Here is a 26,093-nt window from a genome sequence, read left to right on the forward strand (position 1 = left end):
TAATGAAATACTATTGATGCTTAGTAACTTTTTTTTTTTTTTTTTGTGAAGACGGGTTCTTGCTTTGTTGCTCATGTTCGTCTTGAACTCCTGGCATCAAGCAATCTTCCCACCTCGGCCTCCCAAAGTGCTGGGATTATAAGTGTAAGTCACCGTGTTCAGCTTTTACATTTTATTTTACTTATTTTTGAGACAGGGTCTTGTTTGGTTACCTAGGCTGGCGTGCAGTGGCAGGATCCTCGCTCACTGCTGCTTTGACCTCCTGGACTGCCCTCCCGGACTCAAGCCATCCTCCCACCTCAGCTCCCCAAGTAGCTGGGACCACAAGCACACGCCACCACACCCAGCTAATTTTTTTTTAGTTTTTGTAGAGACAGCGTATCACTATGTGGCCCAGGCTGATCTTGAACTTCTAGATCAAGCAATCCACCCACCTCGGCCTCCCAAAGTGCTGGGATTAAAGGCGTGAGCCACTGTGCCTGGCCTCAGACTTTACATTTTAAATTAACAATTTCACATATAAGACTGTGAGCCTAAAAGCAAGAAAGGGTAGACTAATATCTCTATTTGGTTTTGTGGCACTCTGCTCTTGTTAGTACTTCAGGAAGAAAGTTAAAATGCCAAGGTACGAGGCTGGGCATGGTGGCTTATGCCTGTAATCCCAGCACTTTGGGAGGCTGAGGTGGGCGGATCACTTGAGGTCAGGAGTTTGAGACCAGCCTGGCAACATGGTGAAACCCGGTCTCTATAAAAATACAAAAATTAGCTGGGAATGGTGGCGGGCACCTATAATCTCAGCTACTTGGGAGGCTGAGGCAGGAGAATTACTTGAACTCAAGAGGTGGAGGTTGCAGTGAGCCGAGATCACGCCACTGCACTCCAGCCTGGACAACAGAGTGAGACTCCATCTCAAAAAAAAAAAAAGACAGAATCTTGCTCTGTCACCCAGGCTAGAGTACAGTGGTTCGATGATAGCTCACTGCAACCTCAAACTCCTGGGCTCAAGCGACCCTCCTGCCTCAATCTCCCAAGTAGCTAAAACTACAGTGTGTGCCACATCTGGCAAATTTTTAAGTTTTTTGTAGTGACGAGGTCTTCCTGTGTTGCCCAGGCTGGTCTCAAACTCCTGGGCTCAAGTGATCCTCCAGCCTCAGCCTCCCAAAGTGCTGGGATTACAGGCATACCGAGCTTCTTCTATCCTTTTGCAGTCAAGCATTCTGACGCATGAATTTAGCAAACATAATTTTGTATGTTTAGTCTCTTTTATGTGATATCTAATGTTATTTCAAGTTTTTTAATGTTATAAAAGCACTTTATTAATGGATTTTTTTTTTTTTTTTTTTTGAGACAGGGTCTCACTGTCGCCCAGGCCGGAGTGCAGTGGCGTGATCTCAGTTCACTGCAGCCTCTGCCTCCCAGGTTCAAACGATTCTCCTGCCTCAGTCTCCTGAGTAGCTGGGACTACAGGCGTGCGCCACCATGTCTGCTGTTTTGTATTTTTAGTAGAGATGGGATTTCACCATGTTGCCCAAGCTGGTCTCGAATTCCTGATCTCAAGTGATCCACCTGCCTCAGCCTCCCAAAATGCTGGGATTACAGGCATGAGCCACCATGCTCAGCCGTATTAATGGATTTTTAAAGCAGATAGCTGTGACAAATAGTAATCCACAAGAAAATATTGTGCCTGATAATTTCCCTTTCATATTAAAAAAAAGTTTATTAAGGAAACAGATGGTAACACAGTGGCTTGTCACCTTTGCAGGCTGTGACCCCTAAAGTGAGAGTTTTCAATGTTGGCTCCCCAGACCCCTAAAAGTTCTACAGCATCTCTTTTGTGCTACTGCAGTGGGGAGGAGGAAGAATCTGTAGTGGATTGGGCTCTGGGTCCTTCTAACCTGCTTAACCAGAGTAACTCAATCAATTTTTATATGCTGCATTTTCAGAAGGGTTTCACGGGTTAAAAAAAAAAAAAAATCATTGAAAAACCATTGCCCTGAAGCAGTGGTTCTCAAAGTACAGTATAGTACTTAGACCAGCAGCATTTAAGCATCACCCAGGCAGGATCTTATTAAAAATGCAAATTCCTAGGCCCCACCCCAGAACTACTAAATCAGAGCCTGGATGCCCAGTCTGCTGTGCTTTCATGAGCTCTCCAGATTTTGATGGGTGCTAACATTTGAGAACCATTGCTTCAAAGATTTCAGATGTTTTGTTAAAGTAGTTCTTGTTTCCTTCAAGTAGTGCTATTTTCATGGAAAACTAAAACAGAATGTTTAGATTATAAATACAAAAACATGCAAATAGTATTTTAGGATAACACTAGAATAATATTTCCTTTATAATTGTATTTAGACTAGGTTGCCATTATGTCCTATACAAGGATTATTTTTTTAAAACCCTGAAGTCTTTAATATGCAATAATTTCAGCTATTAGGTGACTTCCCAGATGGCTCTATAGAGAAGTTCTAGGGCACAGTGAAGAGTCACACCAATATTACGAATGACGGATTCTTACTATCAATTCTTAACTAGTTTCAATCAAAACTTAAAACTTATCTGACACGTAACATACCTCTTTCATATACTGATTATATAGTGCTTCTGATGACTCTAGGTAAGCCTGTGCAGTTTCAATTTCTTCTCTTTCAGACCACAAGATACCCAGGTTATTCTGGAAAATAAAGAAAAAGAGAAACAAACAATGATATAAGACTTCCAATTAAAGTAACTTTCATAGTTTTGAAGTCAATACTTATAACCAACCAAATAGTAGAGTTGGATTACCAATGAATTAATTATTCACAATGATATTGACCTTATGTAGTGCAGCAGGTAGCTGCTAAAATTAACCCCCAATGATCCCTGCTTCGGGGTATTCATGCTCTTAGGTAACCTCTTCCCCTTGAGTACAGGCTGGTTTTAGTGATGTGCTTCTCACGACTAGACTATCACAGAAGTGATGGAAAGTCATTTCCAAGATTAGTTAACAAAACCCTTGATTTCCATTTTGGATGCTATCTATTGCCCGCTTTTTTTTTTTTTTTTTTTTTTTTTTGAGACGGAGTGTCGCCCAGGATGGAGAGCAGTGGCATGGTCTCAGCTCACTGCAAGCTCTGCCTCCCAGGTTCATACCATTCTTCTGCCTCAGCCTCCCAAGTAGCTGGGACTACAGGCGCCTGCCATCACGCCCGGCTAATTTTTTGTATTTTTAGTAGAGACGGTGTTTCACCGTTTTAGCCAGGATGGTCTCAATCTCCTGACCTCATGATCCACCCACCTCAGCCTCCCAAAGTGCTGGGATTACAGGCGTCAGCCACCGCGCCCAGTCAATTGCCTGCTCTTTCTTAAGGAAGCCAACTGCCATGTTGTGAGCCACCCTATGGAGAGGCCCATATGGAAAGGAAATGAGAGAGGTCAACAGTCTGAGGCCCTCAGTCAAAAAGCCTGTGAGGAACTGAATCCTGCCAACAACCATGTGAGTAAGTTGGAAATGGATCCTCCCGGCATCCCAGTCTTCAAGTATTACTGCGAGCCCCAGCAGGTCAACAATATGACGTGGGCCTTTGAGTAAGAAACAATCAGCTAAGCCATGCTGAGATTACTGAGATAATAGACAAAGATGGATCAGAAACATATAATACTTTCAAAATACTATGCTCTTCCAGAGACCTTTTTTTTAAAAAAAAAAAGAAATAGGCCAGGCATGGTGGCTCACGCCTGTAATTCTAGCACTTTGGGAGGCCGAGGCAGGCAGATCACTTGAGGCGAGAAGTTCAAGACCGGCCTGGCCAAAATGGTGGAACCCCATCTCTACTAAAAACATAAAAATTAGCCAGGAGTGGTGGCGTGCACCTGTAATCCCAGCTGCTTGGGGGGCTGAGGCACGAGAACTGCCTGAACCTGGGAGGCAGAGGTTGCAGTGAGCCGAGATCGCGCCATTGCACTCCTACCTGGGTGATGGAGCAAGACTCTGTCTCAAAAACAAAACCAAAACCAAAAAATTATATATATGGGCCCGGCACAGTGGCTCACACCTGTAATCCCAGCACTTTGGGAGGCCGAAGTAGGCAGATCACTTGAGGTCAGGAGTTCGAGACCAGCCTGGCCAACATGGTGAAACCCCATCTCTACTGAAAAATACAAAAAAAAATTTAGCCGAGTGTGGTGGCAGATGCCTGTAATCCCAACTACTTGGGAGGCTGAGGCAGAAGAATTGCTTGAACCCAGGAGGTGGAGGTTACAGTGAGCCGAGATCATGCCACTGCACTCCAGCCTGGGCTACAGATTGAGACTCTGTCTCAAAAAAAAAAAAAAAAAAAAAAATATATATATATATATATGTATATGTATGTAGTGGGGTTAGTCTACCTCACTTCCCTTGGAATAGTCAGTTCTTCAGGCACAAGGATACTTCTGAGGCTGGCCTTCTACCATCTTTTGCCACTAGGGAAGGAGTTTTTAATGCAGAAATTCTTAACCTCAAGTCTAAGGATCCCCAAGGCATCCATAAAGAGAATTCAGAGTCCATGAATTTGGATAGGGAAAAAAAATACAAATTTCTTTTCACCAATCTCCTATTAAAATACAGCATTTCTTTTCATTATGAACACAGGAAATAAATTGTAGCAGTATTATAGGACCTGGGACTTTGTGAACAATAGAAATGAAAAAAAAAACCTTTCTATTATGCTAGTTTGCAGATATCTCAAAATATCATTTATGCTCATCATTACTTTAAAATCATCATAGATATTAGACACATTATATAATGTGTTAATAAAGAAGCATATATATTACTATATCACACATTTTGTTTTAAAAATCTTTTGGGCCGGGTGCAGTGGCTCACGCCTGTAATCCCAGCACTTTGGGAGGCTGAAGCGGGCAGATCACGGGGTCAGGAGTTCAAGACCAGCCTGACTAACATGTAACATGACCAATCAGTAAGTTATTAGGAGGGCAGAGCCCTTTGTATTAGTCCATTCTCATATTGCTATAAAGAACTACCTGAGACTAGATACTTTATAAAGAAAAGAAGTTTAATTGGCTCACAGTTCCACAGGCTGTACAGGAGGTATGGCTGGGGGGGCCTCGGGAAACTTACAATCATGGTTTCATGGTTTCAGATTTGTCACATACCAAGAATTGTTGCTTTCTGTGGCATAGTCTACCCTGAATATAGCAGGCCAAACACAACCCTGTCCCAAAGATAGAGTGTGACTAACCAGTTTCTGGTACTAGGTGAGTCTCTAGACTACCTAGGTTAGTTGCAGTGTGCTGCAGTGGGGCTTACTGGTGTCATGGTCAAAGGAGTTTCCCAAGCACTGTCTATCATCAAAGGAGAAATAAGTTGAACTAAAGAGTAAGGAAAAGGTGGCCTGTAGGTCTAAGATCAGGAAATTACAATCAGTAAGTTATTAGGAGGGCAGAGCCCTTTGCATTAGTTCATTCTCATATTGCTATAAAGAACTACCTGAGACTAGATACTTTATAAAGAAAAGAGGTTTAATTGGCTCACAGTTCCACAGGCTGTACAGGAGGTATGGCTGGGGAGGCCTCGGGAAACTTACAATCATGGCAAAAGGTGAAGGGGAAGCCCAAACATTCTACATGGCTGGAGTAGGAAGGGGAGAGAGCAAAGGAGGAAGTGCTATACACTTGCAAACAACCAGATCTCATGAGAACAGCAAGGCGAAATCTACCCCCATGATCCAGTCACCTCCCACCAGGCTTCTCCTCCAAGACTGAAGATCACAATTCAACATGAGATTTGGGTGGGGACACAGAGCCAAACCATATGACCCTTCAAGTCTCTATTACTTATGAGGTTTAATAAGGTCCTCTATTATGTCAAGCCTCTATTACTTATGTAGTTTAATGAGGTCCTGGAAAGGACCTCATAAGTAACATAGAGGAGAGAACTATCCAATCTCAAAACATTATCAGTATGACCTATAGTCCTGGATACTGAGGACTGATCAAGTCACTTAAAAAAAAATATATATATACAATGGATATATTTTGTAAAGCCGGAAGACCAAAGTGCTATGTTCCAGTGGAATGATCAAATCACTTTTATTTTATTTTTCTTCAAATAGAGACAAAGTCTCACTATGTTGTCCAGGCTGGTCTCAAACTCCTGGACTCAAGTCTCAGCCTCCCAAAGTCTTGGGATTACAAGGCATGAGCCACTGCGCCTGGCCAAAATATTTTTTATTTCATTTTATTTTTTGAGACAGTCTCTCACTCTGTTGCCCAGGCTGGAGTGCAGTGGCACGATCTTGGCTCACTGCAACCTCCACCTCCTGGGTTCAAGCGATTCTCCTGCCTCAGCCTCCTGGGTAACTGGGATTACAGACATGCGCCACCATGCCCGGCTAATTTTTGTATTTTTAGTAGAGACGGGGTTTCACCATGTTGGCCAGGCTGGTCTCGAACTGCTACCTCAGGCAATCCACCTACCTCAGCCTCCCAAAGTGCTGGGATTACAGGCGTGAGCCACCACACCCAGCCTATTTATTTTTTTGAGAGTTTCCCTCTTGTCGCCCAGGCTGGAGTGCAGTGGCACAATCTCAACTCACTGCAACCTCTACCTCCCAGGTTCAAGCTATTCTCCTGCCTCAGCTTCCAGAGTAGCTGGGATTGCAAGCGCCCAACATCACACCCAGCTAATTTTTGTATTTTTAGTAGAGACAGGGTTTTGCCATGTTGGCCAGGCTTGTCTTGAACTCCTGACCTCAGGTGATCCACCCACCTCAGCCTCCCAAAGTGCTGGGATTACAGGCGTCAGCCACCACACCCGGCCCACCTTTATTTTTAAAATTAAATTAGGTTTGGTGTTTTGGATTTTTTTTTAAAGCTTGACTCCACAGAGATAATCACTATTGACATTTTATTTGAATTATTATTACCATTTTTTTTTTGAGATAGAGTCTTGCTCTGTTGCCCAGTCTGGAGTGCTGTGACATGATCTCGGCTCACTGCAACCTCCGCCTCCCGGGTTCTAGCGATTCTTGTGCCTCAGCCTCCTGAGCAATTGGGATTACAGGCACCTGCCACCACACCTGGTTAATTTTTGTATTTTTAGTAGAGACGGGGTTTCATCATGTTGGCCAGGCTGATCTCAAACTCCTGACCTCAAGTGATCCACCCGCCTTGGCCTCCCAAAGTGCTGGGATTACAGCCATGAGGTACCGTGCCCAGCCTTTATGTGAATTATTCTTTAGATACAATATAAATCCTACTAAGGGTAGAAAAGCCACAACGGAAGGTCTTGCATCTTTCACATATCATATCCTTGCCACTATCAAACTAGGTAAGGAGAAAAGTAAAATATAAAATAAAAACAGCTAAAAAAGTATTACTGGTAAATTCTGCCAAACATGTAATGAAGTTTAACACCAACACTACACAAACACTTCCAGAAAAGAGAAAAGGACAGTACACTTCCCATCTCATATTAAACAAAGATATAACAAGAAAACTACAGACTGAAATCCTTCATGAACACAGATGCAAAGATTTTAAACAAAAATTTAGTGAATTCAGTTCAACAATATATAAAAAGAATACGTTACGACCAAATGGAGTTTATCCCAGGAATGCAAGATTAGTTTAACATTTATAAAAATCAATGTAATCCACCCTATTAACAGACTGAAAATGAAAAGACACGATCAGCTCAGTAGATACAGAATGAAATAATGATGTTGAGTGGAAAAAAGGTATACCAAAACAAGAGTATATACAATATGATTTCATTTATATAAAATTCTACATAGGCTGGGTACAGTGGCACATACCTGTAATCCCAGCACTTTGGGAGGCCAACGCAGGCGAATCACTTGAGGCCTGGGCAACATGGTGAAACCCTGCCTCTACAAAAAATACAAAAATTAGCTGGGCGTGGTGGTGTGACCCTGTAGTCTCAGCTACTTAGGAGGCTGAGGTGGGAGGATGGCTTGAGCCCAGAAAGCAGAGGTTGCAGTGAGCCGAAATCCCGCCACTGCACTCCAGCCTGGGTGACAGAGCCAGACCCTGTCTTCAAAAATAAAATAAAATTTCTACATAGTCCCAGCTATTCAGGAGGCTGAGGTGAAAGGTTCACATGATCCCAGGAGTTTGAGGCCAGCCTAGGCAACATAGTAAGACCCTGTCTCTAAAATAAAATAAAATTCTACAAAATGCAGGGTTGGGGGCAAGCAGAAGGGAGGAAAAGAACATAAGAGAGAGGGAGGGACTACAAAGGAGCACAAGAAAACTTTTGGTGGTGACAGATATGTTCATATCTTGATTGCAGTGATTGTTTCACAGGTATAAATATATATGTCAAAACTCATCAAACTGTACCCTTAAAAATATGTGCAGTTTATTATATGCCAATTGCAACTCAATGAATCTGTGAACAATAACAACAAAAAGTACTCCTATACATATATAACCTGGAGTGGGGACAGCAATCTACTAATTTCCTAGGAAATTTTACTAAAGTGAAGTAATCAAGATGGTAGTGCCAGTGTGTACTGGTGATAACAAGGATCAGAAGGAATACCAGATAAAAATTATTCCTAAGGCACTGGAACCCAGAGAAGACAGAAGTCTCTTGATAATCTAATGTAATATCAATCTCTTTTGATAAATAATAGAGCCAAGTTCTGTAGTTCCCCAAGGAGAAGACACCAGATTAAGACAAAGCAGTTAGAATATCATGAATTCCCATTAACCGATACTTGCAAAACTCTTCCATATACACACACATATATACGTATTTGTATATATTCACATGTATATAAACTTTTTATTATATGTGTATATATAATGTAAGTATGCGTGTGTGTGTGTATACTTAGTCTTATACAAAAATAGGATCATTCTACAATTTTTTTTTTTTCTGAGACAGGGTCTTACTCTGTCACCCAGGCTGGAGTGCAGTGACACCATCTTAGCTTACTGCAGCCTTGATCTCCCAGGCTTAAGCAGTCCTCCCACAGCCTCCTGAGTAGCTGGGACTACACATGCATGCCACCACACCCAGCTAATTTTTGTTTTTGAAAAACTGCTATTTATTTGACCAGAAAAACATTTTGGACTTAAGAAATGGCAATAACTGGCACATATACTAATTCAAAATATTTTCACAAAGCACCAAATAGAATAGTTCCCAATCTTTTCACTGAGAAACCTTTGAAAGAATGCCTAAAACTTAATCAGTTTACTTAGGTTTTTAATCAAGAAATCTAAAGCAGCCAATCAGAGTTTCTAATTACCATGAGATGACCAGGTTAACAACCTTGAGGTTGCAGGAGCTTTTAAAAGCTTTGTTTAGGCTGGGCTCAGTGGCTTATGCCCATAATCCTTGCACTTTGGGAAGCCGAGATGTGAGGATCACTTGAGGCCAGGAGTTTGAGACCAGCCTGGTCAATATAGTGAGACCCCATCTCTATAAAGATAAAATTAAATTAAATTAAAAAAAAAAAAGCTTTGGTTAACCTATGCATTCTAACTGAGATCTGTTGACCTCAGGCTACTAATCACAGGTCCATGTGCCAGATACCTTGCACACACAATTGAGTAATAAGTATCATGTATAAAAGATAAAGACTATATGGTCCCTGTATATTTAAAAGGAATAATACCTAATTCTCATGGGTGAACAATTAGTGAGGGGCAAAGAGACAGACAGAAATTACTAACCCACAAGAGAGAACCAAGCAAGGTCAGTAGAAAAGAGAAAGTCCTGTGCTCTGGGAATGCAGCAGAAAGGGCACTGGGAGGTTGCAGGGACCAGGCAGCAATCCAGGTCATACCAGGAACATGAGTGGATGTCAGTAAGTGTGGGAAGGAGCCTTCAAGGCTGAAAAAAACTAAACAAGCCAAGACACAGAGCCACAGGAGCACTGCCTGTTCAGAAGACAGTGAAGCATGTGTTCTGGGTAACACGATGTGAACTAAGAAGAGACATAAAACTCAGGAAAACCTCACCCAACGAGAGCCCAGAAACAACACTGGTCTGTATTTCTTAACAGCAATTCAACAGAGAATCTGAGGTGGCCTGCAAAACTAACAAGAGAGTAAATTATCTTGAAAGGGCAGGGGCACCACATGCTCTCTGTGGAGGTTCAGTAGCCAAGGATCACCCTGCAGCCCCTCCCCAACCCTACTGTGACACCCCAGGCCCTTGGAATCAAATCCACTAGCAATAACCTTCCTTAATGGAAAATCTCTCCCCTCCTCAAATGTAAAACAAAAGATAAAAGCAAAGAAAACAAAACAAAAAGAGACCATCAGAGCAAGCTTTAGCCCTCATAACTCAACTATGCCCCACTGACAACAGGGTCTACTCCGTTACTTAAACTGATTTGTAACACTGCTCCTACTACATCCTCCTCTTCAAAAAAAGTAAATAAACACCACACAAAATATAAACTTACCCCAAACAAAAGTCAGCATCAACCTAAGGATCCTACTGTAATGTTACTACGCTAACCCAGGATATTTTAATCTTCTTCCAACCCATTTACAAAAAAATTCCTCAACTGAGACCTCTGGAAGTGTTACAAATACTGTTGCATTAGATTGTTCTTCTTGAGGTAGTTTTAAGTCTTGAAACAAAAAATTTACCTATTTTTCTACACCACTGCTAAGGGGTTAATTATTATAAAATGCCTACAACCAAAATCCCCATCCCCTTGATTCTCAAGCTATTAGAAATTTTTCCCTCATATCAAACAAATGGGAAACACACATAAAAAGATGAAAAGTCATGCAAAAATTTTTAGAAGGCCAGGCACGGTGGCTTATACTGGTAATCCCAACACTTTGGGAGGCTGGGGTGGGTAGAATTGCCTGAGCTCAGTAGTTCGAGACCAGCCCGAGCAACATGGTGAAACATCGTCTCTCTAAAAATACAAAAATTAGCTGGGCATGGTGGCATGCACCTGTGGTCCCAGCTATTTGGGAGGCTGAGGTGGAAGGATCGCTTAAGCCAGGAGGGTGGAAGTTGCAATGAGCTGTGAAGGTGCCACTGCTATGTAGCCTGGGCAACAGAGGAAGATTCTGTCTCAAAAATAAAAATAAAAATAAAAAACAAGCCAAAAAAAAAAAAAAACCCACATAAAAAAGAAAGTGTATCATCATATGAACAGTCTAAACTTTGCCTAAGACAAAAAAAAGTTTACTTGGTTTACCCAAGGTACAGGCATGTTATAAATAAAGTACTCAAGAAATTAACATCTTATAAAAATAGTGAAAAAATTTTAGGTGGGAGCATAAAACTAAAATCAACTCATTCTCTGTCAAAGAGTTCTTCCAAAATGCCAAGTCTACAAGAAGGGATGTGTGGCAAACCATCTGCATGGGGCTCTCCCACACCAGCCCACTCTCAGGCCCACAGCCTTTACCCTTTTGCTCAGGTGCACTTCAGAAGTGCAGGGATATTGAATGCCTGCTCAAGGTAGACCAAGGAGCCTTGATGGATGTCAGCTAGCTTTTTGTACTGCACATGATGACCTCCAGCACTTGCTGCCAATGCCTTAGCTTTGTCAAGTGCTTCTGGACCAGTGCGTGTCTCCAATGTTATTCATTTCTTAGTTTGGAGACATCGACATCCCCATTGATAACTTGCTCTGGTTTCTGGACAGACAATTGCAATCTTTTTTGTAGGAAAGAAATATTCTGTCTGTCTTGCAATATCCAGAAACTTGTGTATACACCGATCAACACCAGTTTCAATTTCTTCCTGATTGCTGCCACTGACATAGTCCTGACTTAACAGAGAGGCAAAGCAAGTCTGGAAAGATGACTCCATGTCGTCCACCAAAGTACTGTTAGAAGGTCTCAGAGCCCCCGGAGCTGCTGGTAAGTAAGGGAAGCCTGGCCCCAGAGCCCCGGTGGTGGTTGGAGCCCCGATGGCTGCCCAAAGAACATACTGCCTAGCAAAGCAGCCATGCCTGGAATAATTTTTTTTTCTTATTTTTAGTAGCGATGAGGTGTCACTATGTGCCCAGGCTGGTCTTGAACTCCTAAGTTCGAGTGATCATCTCATCCCAGCCTCCCAAAGTGCTAGGATTACAAGTGTGAGCCACCACATCCGGCCTTTTCTACATAATTCTAAATATGGCTTATAGTCTTCTCCCTCCCTCTTCATATTGCCAATTTTTGTTAATATAAATTATTATTTTTAATAATTGTGTACTGTTCTTCTGTTTGGATGTAACGGAATTTAATCATATTCCTACTGACATTTATATTGTTTTCCTTTTCTTTGCTTTTTGAGACAGGGTCTCACTCTGTTGCACAGGCTGGAGTGCAGTGATACAATCTTGACTCACTGCAGCCTTGACCTCCTGGGCTCAAGCGATCCTCCTGCCTCAGCCCTGCGATTTTCCTTCTTTAATAATCAACACTGCTGTGATAAACATCCATGTTCACCTGTCCCAATATTATTTTAACTTTTTAAAGTATTTTTCTTTTTTCACCCCTTCTTTTCACAGGTGTTGACCAATATTACTTTAGAATATTGATGTGGATTTTGTTGTTGTTGAGAAAAGGTCTTGCTCTGTCACCCAGACTGCAGTTGCAGTGGCATGATCATGGCTCCTCCAGGGGCTCAAGTGATCCTCCCAGTTCAACCTAGCCTCCCCAGTAGCTAAGACTACAGGCGTGTACCACCATGCCTGGCTAGTTTTGTGGGTTTTTTTTTTTTTTTTTTTTTTTTTAAGAGACAGAGTCTCACTTTGTTGCCCAGGCTGGTCTTGAACTCCTGACCTCACGCCATCCTCCCACTTCGGCCTCCCAAAATGCTGGGATTACAGATGGAAGCCACTGTGCCCTGCCCAGATTTATTTAATAAACCAAGTACCATATAAACGGGAAACAAAAAGTATTATAAGAATTCAAAGGTAGGAGGGAGAGATCAGTTTGGCCCAAAATGGTCCCAAGAAAGTTATTAATACTAAAGGAAGTGATTCTTGAGATAGGTTTTCAAGAATGGGGAAGAATTCCCTAAGATGCAAACAAATGAATTTGGTAAGAAAGGAAGCTGCAGATTTTGGACATTTTATTTTGAATTAAGAATGTATTCCGAGCCAGGCACAGCGGCTCAGGCCTGTAATCCCAGCACTTTGAGAAGGTGAGCCAGAAGGATCACTTGAGTCCAGGAGTTCAAGACCAGCCTGGGCAATATAGTGAGACCCCCATCTCTACAGAAAATTCAAAAAATTACCAAGAATGGTGGCATGCGCCTGTGGTTCCAGCTACTATGAAGGCTGAGGCAGGAGGACTGCTTGAGCCCAAGAGGTGGAAGCTGCAATGAGCTATGATGGTGCCACTTAACTCCAACCTGGGCGACACAGTGAGACCCCATCTCTAAGAAAAAAACAAAAACAAAACAAAACCAAAAAAGAATGTACTCCGGTCATCGTCATTTCCTTGAGACGTTAAGATTTAAATTACTTTGGATTTTCTTAACAGAATGAACAGGAGTTGGACTGGTGGAGAGGAAAGCGCATGACGATGTAGGAGGGTCTCGGACACCAATGCATCGCCACGTCTAAGTGAAGCAGCAGCAAGCGATGTTGGTGTGGGCGACGAGGGTGGACACTGAGTCTGGGGACGGACGACTGTGGGAGATCTAGTTACAAGGCAATAAGTCCTTAAGACTGGCTTTTTTGAAGACCACAGACGCTCTTTGGGACTCAGTCCAGAGCTACAAAAACATGGGGACGAATTGCGCCTTACAACGTCTGCCCTTGGCCTTGGCAGGGGCTCCTCCCCATCCCTCGCCATTTGCCGACAGGGGCCGGCCTGGCCGGGCTCGCTCTCACCTGCGCCTGGATGCAGAGAGAGATGCAGTCGTGCGAGAGCCGGTACGGGCGCAGCAGCCGCAGGCATTTCACCAGGTGCTCCTCCCCCGCCGACAGCTCCTCCGTGTCGATGTGGTTCACCCCGAGGTGGAACTCGATGACTGCCAGCCTCACCGCTCGCTGGGCGACGGGCCCCTCGGGCTCCACCACCTCAGCCGGCAGCCCCAGGGCGTGGTCACCGGCACCCGGGCCGTCCTCGGCCTCAGGCCGCTCATCCTCGTCCTCAGGCGCGGGGCCGAGCAGCGCCTTGACCTCTTCCAGTAGCGCCCGGGCGCTGTATTTGGACTTGTACGGTTCCTTCTCCGGATTTTTATGCAGTTCCACCCGCGACAGAGCGAGCGCCGCCTGGAATTTCTCGCAGACCTCTGCCCACGGAACGTTCGCCATAGCGGCCTCTACTGCCTGGCTTTCCTCAATGTTTGCAGTCGGGACTCCCGCCTTCCTTCTGCTTTGCGACACTTTACTTACGGCTCTCGACACGTTGCGGCCGCTGTGGAATGGGAACCAATATAACCCTCCCGGAGAACCGTAATACGCTCGGCAATGACCAATGGGAAGACGCAGCAATCACCACAGCAACCATTCTCATGGAAATGAAGTTGTCAATGAGCGTGTTCCCACCTCCTTTCCCGCCCGCTGCAGCGGTGAGTTTATCTCCAGATTGACCCTGTGAGGATGGATTTATATAAATGTTTAATATCGGCTTACTTTAACGAAGCATATCGGAATATTGTTTACAAACATAGCTAGCTAACTCTACTCGCGTTGATATGAACTGAAAGGCAAAAACCTTTAGACATTAAGTGTATAGCCCAGCCTGTCACTGGATAAAACTTTTTTTAAAAAAGGCCAGGCGCAGTGGCTCACATCTGTAATCCTAACATTTTGGGATGCCAGTAACATTTTGGGATGCCCACTGGAGTGGGCAACATAGCAAGGCCCATCTCTACGTAATTTTTTAAAAAAAATTAGCCGGGCGTGGTGGTGCGCGACTGTAGTCCCAGCTACCATGGAGGCTGAGGCGGAAGGATGGCTTGAGCCCAAGAGGTGGAGGTTACAGTGAGCGAGACTGCCTCAGAAAAAAAGAAAACACGAGCATTAGAACAAATACCTAATGTATGCGGGGCATAAAACTTAGCTGACAGGTTGATAGGTGCAGCAAACCACCATGGCACATGTATACCTATGTAACAAACCTGCATGTTCTGCACATGTATCCCAGAACTTAAAGTAAAAGAAAAAAAATTGAAATGTAGCCAAGAGCTGATTATTATCATTGACACATAATCTTTTGATCGAGAGCCATAAATATACAAAACACTCAGTGATAGACAAATATTTTCACTTCGACCCTGAAATACAGGTTGTAGGAATCTGTACAACTGCCCAAGGTAACAAGAGCTAAGTCCCACAGCTGTGAAAGCCGCCTCATGCCTTTTACCTTCCTAAGTTATCAAGTCAAATGGGGAGGGGTGATAGAAGATTTTAACTATTAAGCACCAGCTGTGTACAGTGCTTTGAGACATACAAAGGAGCATTGATTTTGGGAGCTCATAGATATATGGTTTGAACCTCAGACCGACCAGCTTTCTTATTGACAAGTTAACTTTTTTAAGCTTCAGGTTTCCCATAGTAAAATCTGAATGATACTACTACTTACCTCAACAGAATTATTATGAAGAATAAATAAAGTTAAACGTCTATCCTTTAAGTGTTAATGCTCCTAAAAAGTCCTTCCTAAACCTTATCCCTGGGAGATCTCATCCATTTCCAGGTCTATCATTAAACACGCTGCTCACTCCCACTTTGTCTCCAGGCCAGATGGCTCTCCAGAGCTCCAGACTGGAATATCCAACATCCAGCTAGAACAATCACACCTGAATGTTTCAATAGCTGCTGTGTATCAGTATGTTCAAGTCTAAATGATCTTCCTCTTCACATGCCCCTTCCTTCCCATACCAAATTTGCCACATTTGCAGTTCTACATGTCAGTGAATGGCACCACCATCCACCAGGCTGATTTCCTGCACTTTTTTTTTTTTTTGGTAGAGATGGGGTCTTGCCATGTTGCCCAGGCTTATCAAGCAATCCTCCCACCTCAGCCCCCTAAAGTGCTGGGATTACCAAGCCCAGCCTGTTCTGTCATTCTTTTTTTTTTGAGACGGAGTCTTGCTTTGTTGCCCAGGCTGGAGTGCACTGGCGTGGTCTCAGCTCACTGCAACCTCAACCTCCTGAGTAGTTGGGATTACAGGTGTGCACCACCACACCTAGCTAATTTTTGTATTTTTGGTAGAGACGGGGTTGGGGGGGGTTCACCATGTTGGCCATACTGGTCTCGAACTCCTGACCTGAAGTAATCTGCCCGCCTTGGCCTCCCAAAGTACTGTGATTACAGGCGTGAGCCACTGCACCAGGCCTCTTCTGTCATTAAACCTAAAACCAAATAGTACTGCTTAGTCTACCTCGTAAAGAGCTCTGTGTACATCTTTTTATCTCCATTAGTTTAGGCCACCATCATCTGATTACTTCTAACAGGCAGTCCTGCTGCCAGTTTGGCCTCCTATCAGTGCATCTCCCAGTACATTTAAAATGATTTGGGCCAGGCGCAGTGGCTCCCACCTGTAATCCTAGCACTTTGGGAGGCCGAGGTCGCGGGATCGATTGAGCCCAGGAGTTCAAGACCAGCCCGGGCAACATGGCGAAACCCCGTATCTACAAAAAAATAAATAAATAAATACAAAAATTAGACAGGCATGGTGGTGGATGCCTGTAGTCCCAGCTACTCAGGAGGCTGACATGGGAGATCACCTGAACCTGGCAGTTGGAGGCTGTGGTGAGCTGTGATCAAGCCACTGCACACCAGCCTGGGTAGCAGAGTGAGACCCTGTCTCAAAAAAAAAAAAAAAAAATTTGTTCACCTGTTCAATATTTAGTTATCTATTATTTGCCAGCACTGTTGTAGGTGCTGGGAATTCAGCAGTAAAAAATGGACAAAAATTCACCAGCCTGGACAATATAGTGAGATCCCTGGCTCTACAAAAAACATTTTTTTTTTTTGAGACAGAGTCTTACTCTGTCACCCAGGCTGGAGTGCAGTGGCACGATCTCGGCTCACTGCAAACTCTGCCTCCCGGGTTCACGCCATTCACCTGCCTCAGCCTCCCAAGTAGCTGGGACTACAGGCGCACGCCACCATGCCCGGCTAATTTTTCTACAAAAAACATTTTTAAAGAAATATTGGCCAGGTGTGGCGGCACATGCCTATAGTCTTAGCTAAGTGGGAGACTGAAGTAAGAGGGTCATTAGAGCCCAGGAGTTCAAGGCTGCAGTGAGCTATGATCATGCCACTGAACTCCATCCTGGGTAACAGATAGAGACCCTGTCTCAAAGAAAGACAAAAATCCATGCCCCGGTATAGGGAAAACACTAAATATATTAAATACATAAACCTCAATGCAATGACTGGAGATCCATCTCATGACAGATAATTAGAAGAGGGCAGGCATGGTGGCTCACACCTATAATCCCAGCACTTTGGGAGGCCAAGGCAGGACGATTGCTTGAGGCCAGGGGTTCACAAACAGCTTGGTCAACAGAATGAGACTCCATCTCTATAAAAAATTTAAATATTAGCCAGGTTTGGTGGTACCCCCCTGTAGTCTCAGCTACTTGGGAGGCTGAGAGGGAAGATCACTTGAGCCTAGGAGTTCAAAGCTGTAGTTCTACCTTTAGAAAACATATCCTAAGGTGACAGACGAGTATGCAAACACATATGTGAGGATATTAACTTTAGGGTTGTTTATAATGGTGAAAAATTAGAAATAGCCAACATGGACATCGAGTACTGGTTAAATGTGTAGTGGCATATCCATACAAGAAAACATGTCATCAAAAATGTCCATGTAAGCCTGTACAAAATTGTGCACAACATGTTGAGGGGGGAAAAGCAATACACAAAATCAAATAATTCCAATTTTATAAATGAACATGTGGAAGACTGCTCACTAAAATATTAGATAAGGGTGACTGGTTTTTTTTCTCTTTAGATTTTTATATCTAGCTTTTATTATTTTTATAATAAATATTTCAAGCTATTTTCATTTTAGAAAACAAAAGCCACCAAAATCAAGTATTACTATCTTTATTATGGTATACAGCAGTATTTTATACATTAGCTCATTTTATAGTAAAAACATTTATGCACAACTGTAGAGAAACTGCTGCACAGATAGCTCCAACTTAAATTAGAAAATATTTTCTTTGTAGAAAATAGTAAAAATTATAACATTTACCAAGCTAACCCAACAAGTTCATTTAAACCAAAAAGTAGCTAAATACATTATACATTTATAAATACAGGTTGAATTCTGGGATCCAGGAGAAACTTTAGTCCTTTATTGAAATAGCCATGTTTTAAGTTATGTGAAGTGAAATTTCTATTAATCTTCCCTCTTACTCTTAATTTATGCCAGATTATTTTTCTTTAGGCTAAATCCATAATCCACAACAAGGTTTTAGCTGTTCTTTTCTAAAGGACGGGTACCATATCCTTTTAATCTGCTTGATAAGGTACCCATGCCTATCCAAATAACGAAATGGTTCAGTTGTTATTAAAGCATGCCCAGTATTTGGGCAAAACCAGAATCTAATAAATTACACTGTCACCTAATACCCATGGCTTGATGGGAAGCCATGAGGAACAAGGGTAAAGTGATAAAACTGGCAAGTGGATCAAGGAATAAAAGCCAAGAGAATTCTGAGACCAGAGGGCAAGAAATATCTAGTCAGGATTCAAGGACAGAACTGAAGTTCAAATAGAAAAAGAATGTTGCCTCAAGGATTAGGAGCTGAGCTGGCTATCAGAGCTCCTAGTACATGGTGATCAAATAAGGGGCAGTTAGAGATAAAGACTGGATTAAGCAAGAGAAATCAGGACCTAGAAAGATTCTAGGTATTCACAATAATTAAATGAAAACAAGACAGACCATGCGGCTTTAAATTCCCTAGCATAGTAGTTCCAGGATTCTCAGTACAGAAATAATCTCTGGAAATTAAGGCGAGACGATAATGCCACTCTTAAGCTCCTGTGCTATGTAGAATGTTTCCCAGAGAAATAATATCTGAGAAATCAGGCAGTTATCTGGCCAGGGGCTACATCAGGTTCTTCAGCTCCCTCAAAACAACTTAATCACATACAGTTTGTCTTAAAAGGAAGCCTCCAAGCAGCTAAAACAAACTTTCAACAGACATTCAGTTTAACAGATCCTATACTGTGGCTTTAGGAACTAGGCAACTGACTACCTAAAAACCCCAGCTTGCCCACTTGAAGTTAACCTCTAGAAACATTAGTGATCTGTGAAGTTTTCACCATTAAAACAATGCTTTATCATCCAAATCATACTTGTTCTTCTGTTTGCTCTCCAGTTATGAATTTGTTACCTTTTTGCATTTGATTATTTCCAGTGGTTTAGTTCTTTTTTTCTTTTTTTAACATACTCTTGAGCAATGCTAATCTGCGCCCCCTACTCCCTTAAGTCCTTCTTGGTAAATAATGTTAATCTTCCAATAGGAAGAAGTGGAGTACATTACCATTTAAGCACCATTTATCCAGCCTACTTACAAATAAAGCTATGGAGCCACCTTATACATGTGAAATTCCTTAAAACCCTGGCTTTCTATTAAAATGTACTTTTATATATACTATCTATGAAGAATTCACTAAAGCATGAATCACCTTATAATGAGAAGCTAAAAATGTATCAAAATGAACATAAGTATAGGTAATCTACATCAAACATACTACATCTTCCAAGTCTAGAGCATACACTGGTATAAACTGTATTACAACCCAGATTAGTTTGAAATCTTGTTTCAAAACATTGCTCAGTATTAAGTCTCAGTAGACAAATAATAGGACCACATGAGAAACTGTTCGGCAGGTGGCTGAGGAAACCTTAACTTCCAAAGGCTCAAAGTGGTCCTCCAGAGACTGTTACACTCCCTTAGGTATTTACTTCAGGGAAGGACACTATTAAGGGACACTTTTGAGTATAAAGACAGGTGAACTCACAAAGTATAGGCAGATACACGCTTGATTTTATCTTCTAATCTACAGATAATGCATTAGAATAACAATGTAATGAATTCATACACCTTTCAAAAGGAAAAACTGATGAAGAAGTAACAATAAAGTTATAAATGATAATGATCAGATGAAATAATTTAAATGAAGCTTGTCTGTGTCTGAAAGAGACAGGGACTTGGCAAGTGGTCAAAAGGAGGCACAATGTGCTTTTAACTTTGCATGAAAAATAATGTTCAGTTCTATATTGCCAAACATCATTCTCTTTTTGCTATATAAGTCTTCTATTTCTAATTATTGACCAAATGCTTTACTGAAACTCCGCTTCTGGCCTTTGTTTTGGGATCTGTTACTTTTGTTGCCACCTCCTGATCGCTGTCCTCTCGGGCCTCTACTGCCTTCCCGCTGTCCTCTGAATCTTCTGTTTCCGTCCCGCTGTCCCCTGAAGCCTCGACTGCCTTCCCGCTGTCCCCTGAAGCCTCCATATCCTTCCCGTGGTCCTTCCAGTTCTGGTTGCTCTGTGGCCACAGAGAGTTGCCAGCGTCGTGAATCATGCCATTTCTCCTGTTGAGAGAATGTTTTGTTTTCGTGTGCTTTAATTAGTATTCAATTTTTAAAAAGCATGAGAAAAACAAAATATTTGCCATTTCTTCAAAGAAAAGAAAAAGTGCTTAACAAGTCACTGGTCAAAAATAACACTGGCCACCCATCATGGTCCAAAAGCCAGTGTCCCTGAAGTGTGGGAAAATATAGTTTCATTATGAGAAATAGCCCTCATCACTACTTCATTTATTAAGTTATTAAACCATTTATTCAACTCAATTGCTACAGGGTATCTACAGCCAAAGGTAATAAAACAAATATATTAAGCACACATTTCTCACAGTATTGAATAAAGATGTAACAATTTTAAATGTCTATGAAAACCTGTAGGCTGGACGTGGTGGCTCATGCCTGTAATTCCAGCACTTTGGGAGATGGGTGGATCACCCGCGGTCAGGAGTTCGAGACCAGCCTGGCCAACATGGCGAAACCCCCGTCTCTACTAAAAATACAAAAAATTAGCTGGGGGTAGTGGTGGGCCTATAATCCCAGCTACTTGGGAAGCTGAGGCAAGAGAATCGCTTGAACCCGGGAGGCGGAGGTAGCAGTGAACCGAGATTGCACCACTGCACTCCAACCTGGGCGACAGAGCGAGACTCTGTCTGAAAACACACACACACATGCACACACACACACAAAATCTATATACCATATATAAGTGTTAAAGGGTGGGGAGAGCTGGATATCGTTCACAACTTTGTATAAAGGAAATATAGAAACCAGGTGGGCTCAACTACAAAAATATCAGAATTAAAAAGTTAGGGGGGAATATTCCAAAATTTAATTATCGATTATCTCTTACTAAAGGAACCAGAACTATTGTTTCCCAATCTATTATTCTCTATTTTCATAATTAACATTCTACAATTTAGGTACGTTAACTTTAAAATCTAAGGGAAAAGAATACCTGTATTTCTGTTACTGATGCGGTAGGTACATCAAAGCAAACACCCTAGAAATCAAAGCAAATGGAAGTTAATCCAACCAACGCACATGAAAAATACTCCCTTTAAAAGACCACGTATTCTTTAAAAAAAAAGAAAACAAAAAACATAAAGCAAAAAAACCACCAGGTATAATTTTAGATGAACTTTAGACCAAAGCTAATACATTATAGCTGCCAAAAGTACACTGCAGAGACAAGGAATATTGAAAAAAAGAACCCCAAATGATTTAGAACTTTCTAACTATAGACAGAGTCTTAGCTATTACACTGTGCTAACCCCCTAGTGGCTATTAGCTACATTTTACTGCTGAGCAAACGGGCTTGGAAAGGTTAGCTGACTTGTCTAAGGCCCCACAGCTATTAAATGGCGCAAGTATTTAAAATCTAGTCTGTATGGCTCTAAAACCTATAGTCTAAACTATATACTGCCTTCCATCAGAAAAGCAATGCCAGCTATTCAGAATGACCTAATTAAAAGCAGAAAAACAAATGATCTTCTATTGTTGATTTTCTGGTTTTTCTTAATTCAGCCTTCTGTAAGAGTATGAAAAAAATAATACAGGACACCATCTTTTTTTTTTCCCTCTTAAGATAGGGTCTTGCTCTACTGCCTAGGCTGGAGTGCAGTGGTGCAATTAACAACTCACTGTAACTTTGAATTCCTACAGGTGCATGCCACTACATCTGGCTTTTTTTTTTTTTTTTTTGGTAGAGACAGGGTCTCACTACATTACCCAGGCTGGTCTCAAGAATTATCTTCCCAGCTCAGCTTCCCAAAATACTGAGATTACAGGTGTGAGCCATGGCACCTAGCCAGGACACCATCTTTAATATTAAGTGCCATCCTCTCCAATCAAGGAAATCGTCTAAAAATATAGTCAAACTATGTGTTAACTAATACAGGCACTCCTCTCCCTGCTGTCTTCAACTGTAATATTTTATAAGGAACACCCCTTTCACCCCAAAATTTACCCAATCATAACATAGGTATCATCACCTACTGGTGGATTTTGCCATTCATGGGAATCTTCGCTTACATATTTACAAAGTAGAGTATAATCCCAGGCATTCACTAGGTATAGAGGTAATTAGAAAACAGTTTTTGCCTTTGAGTGTTCTTGAGGCTCTCCATTAGCAAACACAGCAAGGTAAAAGTTTACCTGCATAAACATGTGTCCTAAAGACTCTGAAGTACAGATAAAGACGCCCCTAACATTGCCTGGTAAGATTTAAGGCTAAGCAAAGTCATAAAAGCTACTTTGGAGGAAAAGATTTATATATATATATAAAATTTTTTTTTTGAGATGGAGTTTCACCCTTGTTGCCCAAGCTGGAGTGCAATGGTGCGATCTCGGCTCACCGCAACCTCTGCCGCCCGGGTTCAAGTGATTCTCCTGCCTCAGCCTCCTGAGTAGCTGGGATTACAGGCATGCGCCATTATCCTCGGCTAATTTTGTATTTTTAGTAGAGACAGGTTTTCTCCATGTTGGTCAGGCTGGTCTCAAACTCCCGACCTCAGGTGATCCGTCCACCTCAGCCTCCCAAAGTGCTGAGATTACAGGCATGAGCCACGGCGCCCAGCCGAAAGATTACTATAAATAGTAGGTTCAGCATGCACTGAGGATGAGATAAAGCATGGTGTACTGGGCACTGCTGGAGTAAATGGTGTTGGTAGCAATGAGGTAGAAATTAAGCTGTAAGGTTAGCAGAGGCCAGGACATGAAGGATCTTATCCTCCTATGAAAGGGTTGAGACTTTATCCCACAAGTTTTGTGGAGTTGCTTAAGGAGATAAACAACATGGCTAGACATGCAATAAGTTGAAGATAAATCTGATTAGTTCACTAGGCCAATGGAAACCTGGAAACCTGAGATCTTTTAGGGGCTTCACCAAGTCAAAATTATTCTCATAATCATGTTGCCCTTTCCACACTCATTCCCTCAAGGGTACAGTGGAGTTTCCTAGACATATATGACGTGATAAAATCATTGCTCTGATGGCTAATGGAACATGATATTGTGTTTTAGAGTTCCAGTTTTAATTTCTAATACAGTAAGTATCAATAGATATAACCCATGTAAACAAAAGCTTTTGGGGGTCCCTAACATTTGCTAAAGGGATTGTGAAACCAAAATGTTTGAGAATCCTTGTGATAGTCTATGGCATAAACAAAGAGAAGGCCTCAGAAGAAAGAACACCAGGTTTGGGAGGCAAATTTTTTCATTTTTAATTTGAATTCAAGATTCTGAATAAGTCCAGTGCTAGAATAGGATTGCTAAGAAAAAAAAAGATTCTGAAAAAGTTACTTTAAATAAGCTACTTAGGTAGAGATGTCAGGGAAGCAGCTGGATCAAGTCTGGCATTGTGAGAACGGTTCAGGCTGGAGATAGAGGTACAGTAGTTGTCAGTGGCAGAGTGGCATCTGAGGATCACGGATGAGATTACCCAGGGAAGATGAGAGAGTGAAGAGATGCAGCATCCCCACAGAACAGGAAGAACCCACACCACACTGTTTTCCTGCCCACATAAAGCCCCATCAAGGTTACAACAGAGACCCCAGCCTTACCAGCTTTCCTTTGAGAAAAATCATTCCCTTCACTTTGGAATCAATCTCCTCGCCCAGCTGCTCTTTAAGTTCTTTCCAAGCATAACTAATATTTGGCATTTCAATTGAGCACTGCAAGATCATGGTCACAAAACCCTTACAACACAAGAAAGGAGAATAAAATTAAAGTGCTGAAAATAAACCTAATTGATAAATACCTGCTTTTGTGATTCTAAAATATTTCTTAAAAAGTTATTCCTAAAAACATACATCTCACACAAACAATTAGTACAAACAGTCCCTCGTTTTACTTGGGGAACTCTGAGTAAGACTGGTTGATTGTACCAATGTCAGTATCTTGGTTGTGGTATTATAGTTTTCCAAAATATTGCCATTTAGGGAAGCTGAGCAGAGTATACAAAGGATCTCTCTGTATTATTTCTTACAGCTACATGTAAGTCTACAATTATCTCAATAAAAATTTGAATTTACAGGAAAAGAAAAGCATACACCTTCTAAAGTTTCTAGGTATGCTGGCTAAATTTATTATATGCATTTATGCGCATATATATGTTTGGGCTACTTTAGGATTAAAACAATTAAAAATCACATACCACAAAATTCACCATTTGAAAGTATATAATCCAGTGTTTTTTTTGTTTGTTTTAGTATATTTGTAAGATCTGCAACCATTCAGCACTATCTAAAATTTCAGAACATGGCATAATCCACCCAAAAGAATCCTGCATCCATTACTAGCCACTGCCATTCCTCCATCCACATAGCCAGTCAGGACCACTCATATTTTCTGCCTCTATGGATTTGCATGTATGTGTGTGTGTGTTTAAACATGGGAATTATTGGTTCTTTTCTTTTCTGAGACAGAGTCTCACTCTGTCACCCAGGCTGGAGTGCAGTGGCACCATCATGGATCTCTGCAGCCTCAACCTCCTGAGCTCAGGTGATCCTCCCTCCTCCCATCCCAGCCTCCCAGGTAGCTGGGACCACAGCATGTCACCACGCCCAGCTAATTTTTTTTTTTTTATTTTTTTGTAGAGACAGAGTATCACTAGGTTGCCCAGGCTGATCTCAAACTTGTAGGCTCAAGCCATCCTCCTGCCTGTGCCTCCCAAAGGGCTGGGATTACAGGCATGAGCCACTGTGTCTGGCCAGAAATTGTAAAATACAATTAATACTTTACTAACTTCATGAGAAAATGAAAACAACTGGGAAGCTTAAATGAAACCCTTTCATAACCTGCTCATACCCCAAATTATGAAGTGTCAGGAATGTGCTGCAGAACCTTACCACATTTGAGTTGATCAAGGAGCGCTGGTCTACGGACGTGGCACCTGAAATATGGGCCAGTGCTGCTGCCAGAGCTTCCACAGCTCCCTTCTCCTCTATCAGCTTCTCAGCTGATTGTTTGAAGTGACTAATGGCAGTGGGAGGCACGGAATCCAAAAGCCTGTTGTTTGAGAGTGTGTTAGGAGAAAGGATACTAGATACATTTCATTTCTAAGACATCTCAAGATAAATGGGTAACTTTCCAAATCTTTCACATGTGTAACATATTTATTTTTGATGCAGTATATAATAATCATATTTCTATAGTAATAAATCTATTCCTTTGACTGTATGTAATTCTAATTTATCACCTACCCCACCATTTTATCCTAAGGAAATAATAAAACAAGAAGTTCACCACGGTGTTACTTATAATACACAAAAAGTACAAACAATTTTAAAATGTGCATCATTTGGGCTGCTTATATAAGCCACAAAACAGACATAATAAAATGTCATACTACCATTAGATGTGATGATGAATAATGTCAAGAGTTTTTATACAAGAAGCATGTGTTACTTTTAGGATCAGAAAAAACCTATTTCCATTCTGAAGTTTAAAAAAAAAGTTGGGTGTGGTGGCACATGCCTGTAGTCCCAGCTACTTGGGAGGCTGAGGTGGGAGGATTGCTTGAGGCTGCAGTGAGCTATGACTGTGCCACACAATCATTTTAAGAAACTCCGTCTCTTTAAAAAAAAAAAGAAAAT

The 26,093-nt window shown here is 41.8% G+C and overlaps 2 protein-coding genes and 1 pseudogene across 2 annotated transcripts in view; all 3 read right to left on the reverse strand.

The window, feature by feature from the left end:
- The window catches only part of KIFBP (kinesin family binding protein), a 28,988-nt gene extending 13,899 nt beyond the window's left edge, over positions 1 to 15,089 (reverse strand). The window contains exons 1-2 of the mRNA XM_004049511.4: positions 13,824 to 15,089; positions 2,573 to 2,671 (exon numbers count right to left, since the gene is read on the reverse strand). Of these exons, the coding sequence (XP_004049559.1) occupies positions 2,573 to 2,671; positions 13,824 to 14,249 (525 nt within the window). The 5' untranslated portion in view covers positions 14,250 to 15,089. The remainder of the gene's footprint in view (positions 1 to 2,572; positions 2,672 to 13,823) is intronic.
- LOC129525095 (mediator of RNA polymerase II transcription subunit 28-like) lies at positions 11,266 to 13,817 on the reverse strand (annotated as a pseudogene).
- A 2,898-nt stretch (positions 15,090 to 17,987) lies between the features above and the next one.
- Positions 17,988 to 26,093, reverse strand: part of DDX21 (DExD-box helicase 21) — a 37,141-nt gene continuing 29,035 nt past the window's right edge. The window contains exons 13-16 of the mRNA XM_004049509.5: positions 25,347 to 25,506; positions 24,060 to 24,194; positions 21,455 to 21,499; positions 17,988 to 20,508 (exon numbers count right to left, since the gene is read on the reverse strand). Of these exons, the coding sequence (XP_004049557.1) occupies positions 20,239 to 20,508; positions 21,455 to 21,499; positions 24,060 to 24,194; positions 25,347 to 25,506 (610 nt within the window). The 3' untranslated portion in view covers positions 17,988 to 20,238. The remainder of the gene's footprint in view (positions 20,509 to 21,454; positions 21,500 to 24,059; positions 24,195 to 25,346; positions 25,507 to 26,093) is intronic.

This window comes from Gorilla gorilla, chromosome 8 (genome assembly GCF_029281585.2).
Source record: "Gorilla gorilla gorilla isolate KB3781 chromosome 8, NHGRI_mGorGor1-v2.1_pri, whole genome shotgun sequence".
NCBI lineage: Eukaryota > Metazoa > Chordata > Mammalia > Primates > Hominidae > Gorilla > Gorilla gorilla.